Consider the following 11,811-nt stretch of genomic DNA (forward strand, 5'->3'; position numbering starts at 1 on the left):
GACTAACTGGTGGGAAAGTTACCTGTATTCCAGTGTGTCCTGCAGTTGGACTTGGTGGTCATTGACTCTTGCTTTTCATCTGCTCATCAAAACTGATGAAGGGGGAATGACTTGAGTTTGTTAGGCCTCGGTAGAATGGCCTCTAGGCAGGAGCCATAGGTTCCTTTCTGTTTGTGCTCACGTTTCCAGTCTGAGTCCTCCGGTGTCGATGGTGAGTTGTGGTCTGTAACTTGGTCTTCTTGGTGTGAAAGGCAATCCATACCTGTGATCTACCAGACAGGAATGAATCTGGAGTTGTGGCAGATGTTGGCAGTTTCCCTGACTATTTGAATCTTCTTTGCATGTTGGCGCCTTTTAAGCTTATATAGTCTAAGGAGAAACAAAACAAAAGGAACAGCAAGGTTTTGTGTGGTGTTTAACCACACTCTAGAGAGATGGGAAAGGGGACACTAAAGACTCATATCATAGATAATCCCATCCGTTGTCATGCAGCATTGGGTGCCAAAAAGTAGTTCTTATACTTGTTAAAGTAATTGGTATGTGTGTCCCTAGTGCTCTTTCTTTGGGCATTACAATGAGGAGTTACTCAGCGTTTTTCCCCACACTACCTCCACAAGAACTAAACCAGTGTATTTGTACAGGGCTGGGACTGTGATCAGTGACACATCTCTGAGTTCAGTTCCCAGCCCAGGAGAGGAGGGCAGGGACACACATAGACACAGACATCATCTTGAAAGTATACATTTCAGGTGCTGGAGAGATAGCTCAATGGCTAAGGGCACTGCCTGTTCTTCCAGATGACCTGGGTTCAATTCCCAGCAACCACATGACAGCTCACAACTGCTTGTAATTCTAGTTCCAAGGGATTTGACACCCTCACACCAATGCACATAAAATAAAGTTAAATACATTTTAAAAAATTTAAAAAAAGAAAGTATACATGCCTGTCATGTTAGTTTTTAAAAGTTGATTAGGAATTGCATATTGTTGTGATCCAGCTGCCCTCACTCCCCCTGACCGACAGCGGAACTTTCTCGTGGTCTGTAATTGACAAGGATGTTTGTGTTTTTTTCTGGCTGGTGGGTCTCCACAGAAGGAATAGAGGTATAAAAGGTTGCTGGGCAAAATAAAGGTTGCTGTTCTTCCACCTGAAAAGAAGCCTCCATGTGTCAATCCCAGCACCCCCCCACCAGTCTTAGCCATCCAGGCTGTGCTGGCTGCAGCAGCATATATTCTGAAAAACAGGCTTCCTGCACACATTGGTTTGAAATTTTCTGCAGCATATTTGTAGGCTAGGACAGGTGAGTTTATTATGCTCATTTTTTAACTTTGCCACAGTTTACAGAGAGAGTGACATCATTGGTATCCTCACTGGAATTCACAGTGTGAGAGCTGACAGAATCAGCAAGTGAATGCTAACAACAGGTGGATTAGGAGATGGTCCTGTTCTAGTCTATCCTAAGGAGAATAACTGTAGGATGAAGAACCACTGCTTCCATTTTGTGCTTTTTTAGAACAGAAGAGAAAAGAGTGAGAAACTCCTGATTTTTTTTTTTTTTAAGAGAAAACATCCTGGGGCTGGAGAGTTGGCTCAGCAGTTAAGAGCACTTGCTGCTCTTCCAGAGGACCAGGGTTCAATTCTCAGCACATGGTGGTCAAAACCATCTTTAACTGCAGTGTCCTTTTCTGACCTCCGAGAGCAACTGCACACATGTGGTGCACAGATGGACATGCAGATAAAACACCCATACACATAAAATAAAATTCTCTCTTTAGAGAGAATGTATCAGTTATTTATAGTGTGTGTTGGGGGAGGGGGAGGCGCTTGATGTTAAGAACTGAAAGTTGACTGTTTATTGGCTACTATGATGTCCATGTATAGTAATCTTCAAATTATGTTGAAATATACCACAAATGTCTCAAAACATCTTGTCTTCTGTGACTACATCCTGCTTCTAGTAAAAATAGCAGGCTAACTAGAGATTGACTATTCAATGTCCTTCTTTGGCAGATGGTTTCTGGCAAAGGCCTTCCTGCACTGATGAAGTCCCTTGACAAGCGCGTGCACCTGCAGGAAGTGAATCATCACCAGAATGGAGAAACAGTCACCTGCTTTAAAAAATAAAAGTACTGTTGAAAAAGATCATTTCTCTCTATTTGTTCCTAGGTGTAAAATGTTAATAGTTAATGCAGAATTCTGTAATCATCGAATCATTAGTGGTTAATGTTTGAAAAAGCTCTTGCAATCAAGTCTGTGATGTATTATTAATAATGCCTTATATATTGTTTGTAGTCATTTTAAATAGCATGAGCCATGCCCCTGTAGTCAGTAGGGGGCAATCTTGCTTTATTCATTCTCCATCTCAACGCAGATTTGAAATTACAGATTAGTGTAAAGCTATGCATAAAGCTGGCTGTTTGAAAGGGGGTTTTCTCAAAAGTCAAAACTTTGGTTATGACTGCATTTCTGCACATAATCCATATTTCCTGTTCAAATTAATCTAGAAATATGTTAAATTGTACTGTGTATGAACACCTGGAAGCAAAACCATAGTGCAAAAGTCATTGTAGTGTTAAAAAGATGTTCTCAATTGGTACATAAGCATTAATTTTTCATAGTCTCTACTCAGAAATTACCTTTTCATTCTGTAGTTCTGTGTACAAAGGAATTCTAAAGGCATTTTTCGTTGTATAAAATGGAAAGGGCAAAGGCAGATTCAGATGAAATACACAAAAAGTTATTCTGGAAATGGGCTAAAATCCCAGAGGGTCAGGAACCAAGAATTAGCTTGGAACTTTTGAGAGGATCCCTAACATTCTGTATTCCTTGCTTTTACAACTGTTATAACTGTAGAATGATGTGCTTGCTGCCCAAGTGCTAGCTCACTTTGGTTGCTCTATTAAACTGTAAATACAATAGAACATTAATAAATGTCTCTTGTGTAGCACCTTTTACTGTAATCAGCGTTTAATTTTGGAGTTTAAAGTTCTTGACTGTGACTGCATTTTCTAATTGTATACAATAATCCAGAATATATTCTAAAAATTAAAACTTTGTGTCTTAATTATGGTTTTATTGCTGTGGAAAAAAAATATACCACAGCCAAGCCAGGCGTGGTGCATGCATGCCTTTAATCTCAACTCTCGGGAGGCAGAGGCAGTCAGATCTCTTGAGTTCCAGGACAGCCAGTCTTACACAGAGAAACCTTGTCTCAAAAAAACTGCTTGGGGAAGAAAGTGTTTATTTCAGTTTATAGTTCCACAACACAGTCCACCACTGAGGGAAGTCAGGGTAAGAACTCAAGGCAGGGACCTGCAGGAGGGAACTGGAGCAGAGACCATGGAAAAGTGCTACGTGCTGGTTTATCTTCCATGGCTCCCAGGACCTCCTGTCCACAGTGAACTGGGCCCTCCCAAACCTCAATCTCAACAGCATCTTCCTGCCTTGGGCCCGCAGGGTTACAGGCATTTGCCAGCACAGCCGCCTCCCCCATTCCTGCAAGAGGCTGTTCTATAGCCGTCTCGTCGGTCACCCACAGCCTCCTGGCTATGACAGAGCTGCTGTCCCTGCTGGTAAGATTTTAAGCACTCCATCTACTGCATAATGTTCTCATTTAGTTTCATATTTTGAAGCAGGATCTCACCTTGTAACCCAGGTTGTGTACACCAGGCTGGCCTTGAGCTCATAGTTTTGCCTGTCTCAATAAAATCTGATGCAACCCAGACACAGACAATTATCACATGTACGCACTCATAGGTGGTTTTTAAACATAAAGCAAAGAAAACCAGCCCACAAACCACAATCCCAGAGAACCTAGACAACAATGAGGACCCTAAGAGAGACCATACATAGGTCTAATCTACATGGGAAGTAGAAAAAGACAAGATCTTCTGAGTAAATTGGGAGCATGGGAACCTTGGGAGAGGGTTGAAGGGGAGGGGAGAGGTAGGGAGGGGCACAGAGAAAAATATAGAGAAATATAGAGCTAAATAAAAATAAAACTAAAATCTTGTACCCCAACACTGCCCTATTGCCCAGTGTTCTAATCCCCTCGTGCACACTTGTCACAGTTGCCCACTTGAAGGATAAGTGTATTATTACTCAGAGGTTCTGGTTTAATTTGATCCCAATCCCTACTTAAAAGGACTGTTTTGTTTTTATTTCTTCATTTTCCAAAAAGCATTGTCTTCTAATTTGGAGGTTTAATCCTAAATTCATCAGTTTGCAAAGCAGTGGAGATGGGGTGTGGAGTCCATGTGAAGGATGCACAGGGACCTGGGCATATCCCCAGCACAGCCCCCGCTTCCCCCACCAGCAGCAGAAAGTCAGATGAGGCCGGAGAGATGGCTCGGTGGGTTTAGCATTTGCTGTGCAAGCTTGAGGGCCTGAGTTCAAGTCCTCAGGACCCAGGCTAAGTGAGTGTCTGCCCCTGTATTCTGTAGGAAGATGGGTGGATACAGGAGCATCCTTCGATGCTCTATGAGCCAATTAGCTTGTCGTTCTCAATGGGAAAATACAAGAGACCCTGACTCATAAAGTACGAACTGAGGTCCTCTGACCTCCAGATAATCATGTTTCCTATAGCATACGTGTACCAGCACACACGTACACACACACACACACACACACACGTTTTTAAAACAAAAACTAGTAATTTTAGTGTAAATCTTTCCAAGGTTTTTTTCTTTTTTGGTTTTTCAAGACAGGGCTTCTCTGTGTTGCTAGTTGCTAGTGTTGTGTTGCTGTTGGAGCCTGTCCTGGAACTAGCTCTTGTAGACCAGGCTGGCCTCGAACTCACAGAGATCCGCCTGCCTCTGTCTCTAGAGTGCTGGGATTAAAGGCCATCACTGCCCAGCATTAACGTTTGTTTTTGTTTACTGGCTTTTGAAGTAGCCTCATCACTTTATTCTGACCTGCCCAAAACTTGCCTCAATCTCAGAGATCCGCCTGCCTTTGCTTCCCAAGTGCTGGAATTAAAGGCAGGTACTAGCACGCCTCGCTTTTTACTGTTTTTAATTATGTGCATATGTGTGTTGCTCTGTGGGTATGTGTGTGAGTGAGTATAGGTGCCCATGGAGGTGCAGTCACAGGCAGTTGTGAGCTGCCTGAAGTGGGTGCTAAGAACCCAGCTCTGGTAAGAACAGCATGTCCTGTTAACCACATCTCAGCCTGAGTGCAGAGTACTGTGAAGAGGAAGGGGAGCCATGCATCTGTGCAGATGCTCAGAGGTTGAAGGTTGGCATGGGAGTTGTGGGACATCCCCACCACCCAGCTTGCTTTGTGTATCGTTCATCCTTCTCCAAAAGCAATTAATTAAAATCACTTATGGGTTGGGATGCAGCTCAGCGGTAGAGCATGTGCTTAGTATTTACGAAGCCTGGCGACCGCCACTCAGCACCGCGAGCATAACCCTGTCATTTATGTGGGAAATGAAAAGATATTCCCATCTGTTCATGATCATGCGCTGATAGATTCCCAAACTGAGGAGAGTGGCTTCCTTGAAATCTGAGAAGACGTGTCCTGGAGGCTCAGGAAGAAGGCAGTGTTCCTTGTTTTTCTTCAGTTGTCTGGTGTATTAGTTAATTTTATCACTGGGAAAAAGGATTTCCTTTGGTTAGGGGCTTAAGGGAGACAGTCTGAGCAACATGGAGGGGAAGGCATGGTGGGAGCTGCTGGATCCATGGCACTGAGCAGGAAGTAGAGAACCGGGATCCAGTGCCCCCCTGCTTTCCGCCTTTGCCTTCTGTGTGGAGTCTCAGGCTGTCCAGGGTGCCTGCCACCCTCCTTCAGAATCAGTCTTCCCGCACAGGAACCTGATCTGGAAACAGCCTTATAGGCCAAGTCCAAAGGTGTGTCCCTAGGGGATTCTAAATCAGCTAAGGTGGCAGTGAAGATTAACTGTCACGTCTGAAGAACGATACTACCTGGGGGGAAAAGATAATAGGACAAAATCTAAATGCAATCTTTAAAAAAAAGAAAAATTCACCGGGCAGTGGTGGCACTTTAATCCCAGCATTTGGGAGGCTGAGTTTGAGGCCAGCCTGGTCTACAAGAGTTAGTTCCAGGACAGGTACCAAAGCTACACAGAGAAACCTTGTCTCAGGAAACTAAAAAAAAAAAAAAGTCCCCAACACAGCATTATTAGAAAAAGCAGAATCCAGACTGGATTTTGGTTAGGAAGTACTGCGTGCTGGACAGTGGTGGCACAGGCCTTAATCTCAGTGCTTGGGGGGCCGTGGCAGGTGGTCCTGTGAGTTCAAGGCCATCCTGGAGCTGGGACTGTAAAACAGAAACCCAGCCTGGGGTGGGCGCTGGCAGGGAAGGAAGTGCTGCTTTGCCTTGCACAATTCAAGCCAGACAGGGTCCCAGAGATGAGGGAGGAAATGAACATGAACTTGCCTCCCTAACCAAGACACTCTCCAACTGATACGGGCTTGTTTTCTCCAGTGGAGTCTCACTGGGTATACTAACCACCCTTATACCTGATGCCCAGCGTTAGATGGTCAACACAGAATAAACTCACTGGCATTTTTTTAGACCGTATGTCCTATACTGCTTCTTAATTTTTTTTATTCGTCTTTTGCTTGTATATTATGGTTCCCGGTTTTTGTTTTTTTTGTGGGTTTGGTTTGGGGTGTTTATGTGTGTTTGCCTCTGTGTATATTTCCATGTGTGTATGTGTTTCAGGCTTTTTGTTTGTTCTGGGTTTTTATTTGTTTGTTTGCCTGTTGGTCTTATAAAGAAAGAGAAAGAAGGGCATCGAATTTGGGGAGAAGGTTCCGGAAGGACTTGGGGGAGGGGAAACTGTTCACAATATATTGTATAAAAAGTTTTTCTCCCAAATAAATCACAGTATCGTGCACGAGAGAGAGAGAGAGAGAGAGAGAGAGAGAGAGAGAGAGAGAGAGAGAGGTGCTGCTTTGGTGGATCTCTGTGAGTTAGAGACCAGCTGGAGCTACAAACACAGCGAGACCCTCTCTCAGTATCTCAGCCTGGCCTGAATGGAGCCTTGCAGCTGGCGGTTTGCAGCTTGCAGTTGTGTTGCGTTTGTATCCCTACTAAGAACCCCTTCCTCTATGTGCGACAGACTCCCAGAGCCAAGTAGAGAGCACTCATTTCCGCAGCCAGCCTATCACCCTGGCAGTGCATCCGCTCTCGTCACCGGCCTCCTTGAGGAAGCATCTCACCTTATTTGCACATGTACACACAGGAGGATACAAAATCGTGGTAGATCCTCCTATGTTCAGAATGGTTCAAGGGGAAGGACTCAGAAGCCTCTGCAAGACCTCAGCATTCCGGAGATGTGGAAGGACGCATGTTGGTGTCAGTTCGTCCAACAGATGCCCTGCCTGCTCAGCCTGTGCTTTCTTCGAGGGCATCTTCCACTTTCCGTGAGTGTTGTCCTAGGTCATCTCGCACAGTGTGTGTGTGTGTGTGTGTGTGTGTGTGAGAGAGAGAGAGAGAGAGAGAGAGAGAGAGAGAGAGAGAGAGAGCGAGAGAGCGCGCGCATGGGTGCATAGGTGGAGGCCAGGGGACTTGAGGGAGTTGGCTCTATCTCTGTCTTGGGATCCAGGGACTAAACTCGGGTCACTATGTTTACCTGCTGAACCATTCTCGCCTGTATCCAGAATTCTTGCTGTCTAGATCCTAAGCTGTTTTCAAATGTTTGTTGACTCTGGAAGGATTTTACTGATGGGCCATTCTGATGTTCTCATTGACTACTTCCACTAAGGGGGAGTAGATGGGAGATCCTGGCAAGGAGGCTAACCTAGGAAAGCCAGATGCGGGCGGTGAGAAAGGGAAGGTCTGGGGGTGGGGAGTGGGTTGGGGGGCAGGTGAACACCTTTCTTTGTCCCACTGTGGTCGTCCTGACCCGCTGTCTGTGTACCCTGCCAGCCGATCGCACGAGCTCCCTGACCTCTGTAAAAGGAAGTCAGCGTAAGTTAAAGACTTAAGGATTTTTTTTTAAATATTTATTTATTTATTATGTATACAATATTCTGTCTGTGTGCCTGAAGGCCAGAAGAGGGCGCCAGACCTCTTTACAGATGGTTGTGAGCCACCATGTGGTTGCTGGGAATTGAACTCAGGACCTTTGGAAGAGCAGGCAACGCTCTTAACCACTGAGCCATCTCTCCAGCTCCCAGACTTAAGGATTTTTAAAAAGTTCTTTTCTTGGATCGTTTTCCTTTACACATGCAGCTGTCTCAAGAAGTGACTGGATCCCTACTCAAAGGTTCTCCTTCGCTGCCCCTGCAGTACTTTCGTGAGAATGTGATGAATTAAATTCACCAGACTGCAGTTTAAAGTTAAATAAACAAAACAAAACAAACAAACAAAAAACCAAGAGTCTAATGTGTTTTATGGTGGCATTTTTACACAAGTGACGGACTCTTTACTAGAAGCACATCGGCTGTTTTAACAGGCAGTCTGATCTTTGAGATGGAGACACAGAAGCTCTCGGGACAGACGTTGCACTTGGACAGATGACTGAGCTTGGGCCTGGTCGCTAATCTCAGTCACGTCCTCACTGGCTGCTTGTCCTCAAGTCATGACCGACCCATCCAAAACAGTGTATTAAAACTTGTTGGTAAAAACACCAAGTTTAAGAGCAGGCTGTGGACATTTTTACTACCTTTTATGTATCAGCGAGTGTACTTTATTAGAAGGAAAGGTAAATAAATGTTTGCAGAAAATACGTAGTGTGAGCACCGGTAGCCATTACCTCTTAACTGGATGGCAGGGCATTTACACACGTAGTTTATTAGCGACCTTCCCATAAAAGTTTTAGGATCCAGGGCCAGACAGAGGTCATAAGTTTATCCAAGTCTGCTCTCCGGAGCACTTCTTGGGTGACATCAGACAGCTGAAAAGAAGCCAAGAAATGTTGCCTACATTTTCAGATCCCAAGTCCCTGAAGCCTCCTCTCCATGTATGGTCTTTTATCCCCTCAGAAACAATACAGATGAGAGCTGGGCAATCCCTTGGGTTAGCAGTGACCAAGTTCTGTATTGTTTTTTTCTAAAAGATGTATTTGTGTGTGTGTGTGTGTGTGTGTGTGTGTGTGTGTACAAGTGTGTGCTTGCCATGTGAGTACAGGTACCCATGGAGGCCAGAAAATCCCCGGAAGCTTGAGTTATAGATAATTGTGAGCTGCTGGAAAGGAGAGCAGCACTTTTTTTTTGTTTGCTTGTTTTTTGTTTTTTTGAGACAGGGTTTCTCTGTGGTTTTGGAGCCTGTCCTGGAACTAGCTCTTGTAGACCAGGCTGGTCTCGAACTCACAGAGATCCGCCTGCCTCTGCCTCCCGAGTTCTGGGATTAAAGGCGTGCGCCACCACCACCCAGCCAGCAAACACTTTTTTAAAAGACATTTTTTTTATGCATCTGAGTGTTTTATCTCATGTATGTAAGTGTACTGAGTTCACGCAGTACCTATCTAGGCCAGGAGAGGGTGTCAGAGCCCCTGGAATTGGAGTTCCTAGTTTTGAGTTACTATGGGTGCTAGGAATGGAACCTGGGTTCTCTGCAAGAACAGTAAGTGCTCTTAATCCAAGAACCCCACGTTCTACTTCTTAAAAAATTGCAGCCCAGGTGGTGGTGGCACACACCTTTTTAATGCCAGCACTAGGGAGGCAGAGGCAGGCAGATCAATGAGTTTGAGGCCAGCCTGGTCTTCAGAGTGAGTTCTAGGACAGCCAAAGGTACACACAGAGAAACTTTGTCTCAAAAAACCAAAACCAATCAAATAAAAACCAGTTTCTGTATGTTATGCACAGATGTAATTCGGCTTTGTTGTTGTTGCTTTGAGACGACAAGATCTTGCTATGTGCCTCTGACTGGCCTTGCTTGTCTGTAGACCAGGTTTGTAGATCAGGCTGGCCTCAAACTCACAGAGATCCTCCTGTCTCTGTCTCAGCATCACCTCAAACTGGCAGCGATTCTTTTTTTTTAAATTCATTTCCATATTTTTTAAATTCATATTGTTTTGTTTATACAGTGATTAGGAACTATTTTGTGAACTAAAACCATTTGCTTGCTTAAAACAGCATCTCACACTGTTTATCCCAAGCCTTTTCAACTTACTCTGTTGCCTAAGTCATGGCTCAAACTGAGTAATCTTCCTGCTTCAGCCTTCCTGGTGCTGGAATTACAAGCATAAGCCACCAGGCCTTGCTGTACACGGTTTCTTGTAGCATGGTTTGGGTCTCTATTTGATAAGTACTAACTCTGTGCTAGTGTGGGTTTGAGACACTGGAAATTAGCCACAGGGCCTTGCTTGTCACCAGACAGGTATTCTCAGGAGCTGTACCTCCAACCCAGTAAACATCAGTGTTTACAATGAACACAAAGTTCCTCTGCCTTACTTGATGCGATGGTCAGTCCCAGCTGTTGGTAAGATCAGATGGGAAATGGTCTCTGGAGATGCCTGAGTGGGGGAGTACATTGATGAGGCTAATGAGATGGAAGATTCCTCCACTGTGGGCAGCCCCATTCCCTAGGGCACCGTCCTGGACTGTATAAAGGGGAGGAGGCGAGCTGAACAGAGGCGTTTCCCGTGCTCTTCTTGCTGTGACTGATGGGTCTACCTTCCCAGCTATGGTGAACTGTACGCCCAAATAAACCCTTAGGTGGCTTTACTCAGGATCTTTTTTTAATAAAGTTTATTTATTTATTTAGTATACAGTGTTCTGTCTACATGTGTGCCTGCAGGCCAGAAGAGGGCACCAGATCTCATTACAGATGGCTGTGGGAATTGAACTTAGGACCTCTGGAAGAGCAGTTAGTGCTCTTAACCACTGAGCCATCTCTCCAGCCCCCTCAGGATTCTTTATGGCAGCAACAGAAAAGTAACAAAGACTTTGAGTGCTGCTGGAAGTGTTTCCTCCTCCCAAGCTATGGCCATCATCTGCTCATTTATTTTTTGTCTAGAAGTTCTTCATAAAAGCCAAATGCTTCAGAAGAGGGACAGGTGGCTGTTCACTGGAAAGGCTACCCCAGAGGGGACCTAGAAGGATGCAGAGGGAAACAGCTGGGACTGTGGGCCTAGGCCTTCGAACTAGCTGCAGAAGGAAGTTGGCCTAGGGCTCCACCTCGCCACCCCTGCTGGCTCAATTGCTCATCCTGCCTACGCTTTGGTGTTCCTGTCTGTGTGTTCCTGTCTTTGGTGTTCCTGTCTGTGTGTTAATATATTTCCTCTTGGGCTGTTTTTATTTAGTTATTTTTCTTTTGAGACAGGGTCTCTCATGCAGCCAGCTGGCTTCAGATTAACTATATAGCAGAGGATGACCTTGAAATTTTGATTTTCCTGTCTCCACTTTCGCTCTCAGATTACAGGCACATAATACCACACTGGGTTTGTGAGGTCCTGGGCATTGAACCTGGGATGGTTGTGTGCTGAACCAACTGAGCTCCATCCTCAACCCAGGGCTGTTTTTCGTTCCAAATAAAGATAATTTATGTAGCAACTGAAGAAATGGCTCAGCAAGTAAGAGCATTTGCTGGTCTTGCAGAGAACCACAGTTCAGTTTCAGGCACCCTTGTCATATGGCTCACATCCCGTGACTCCTGCTCCAGGGGTTCCAGCATCTTCTATGGGCTCCATGGGCTTCTGTACATACATGCATATATTCATACACAGACACATATTTGGGGGAAGAAAACTTAAAAATAAGAAGACAAAGTAATAGCCAGGCAGTGGCAGCACACGCCTTTGATCCCAGCACTTGGGAGGTAGAGGCCAGCCTGCTGTGTGGAGCTAGCTCCAGAACAGCCAAGGCTACACAGACAAACCACGGGGGGGGGGGGGGGGG

The 11,811-nt window shown here is 45.0% G+C and overlaps 2 protein-coding genes across 3 annotated transcripts in view; both read left to right on the forward strand.

The window, feature by feature from the left end:
* Nucleotides 1-2,953, forward strand: part of Ndfip1 (Nedd4 family interacting protein 1) — a 44,069-nt gene extending 41,116 nt beyond the window's left edge. For both annotated transcript variants that reach the window (XM_050161473.1, XM_050161464.1), the window contains one exon: nt 2,012-2,953. In XM_050161473.1, the coding sequence (XP_050017430.1) occupies nt 2,012-2,055 (44 nt within the window). In that variant the 3' untranslated portion in view covers nt 2,056-2,953. The remainder of the gene's footprint in view (nt 1-2,011) is intronic.
* Arhgap26 (Rho GTPase activating protein 26) overlaps nt 1-11,811 on the forward strand; it is a 1,368,274-nt gene that overhangs the window by 429,608 nt on the left and 926,855 nt on the right. The window lies entirely within an intron of this gene.

This window comes from Alexandromys fortis, unplaced genomic scaffold (assembly GCF_014885135.2).
Source record: "Alexandromys fortis isolate MF-2015 unplaced genomic scaffold, M_Fortis_MF-2015_v1.1 scaffold_17, whole genome shotgun sequence".
NCBI lineage: Eukaryota > Metazoa > Chordata > Mammalia > Rodentia > Cricetidae > Alexandromys > Alexandromys fortis.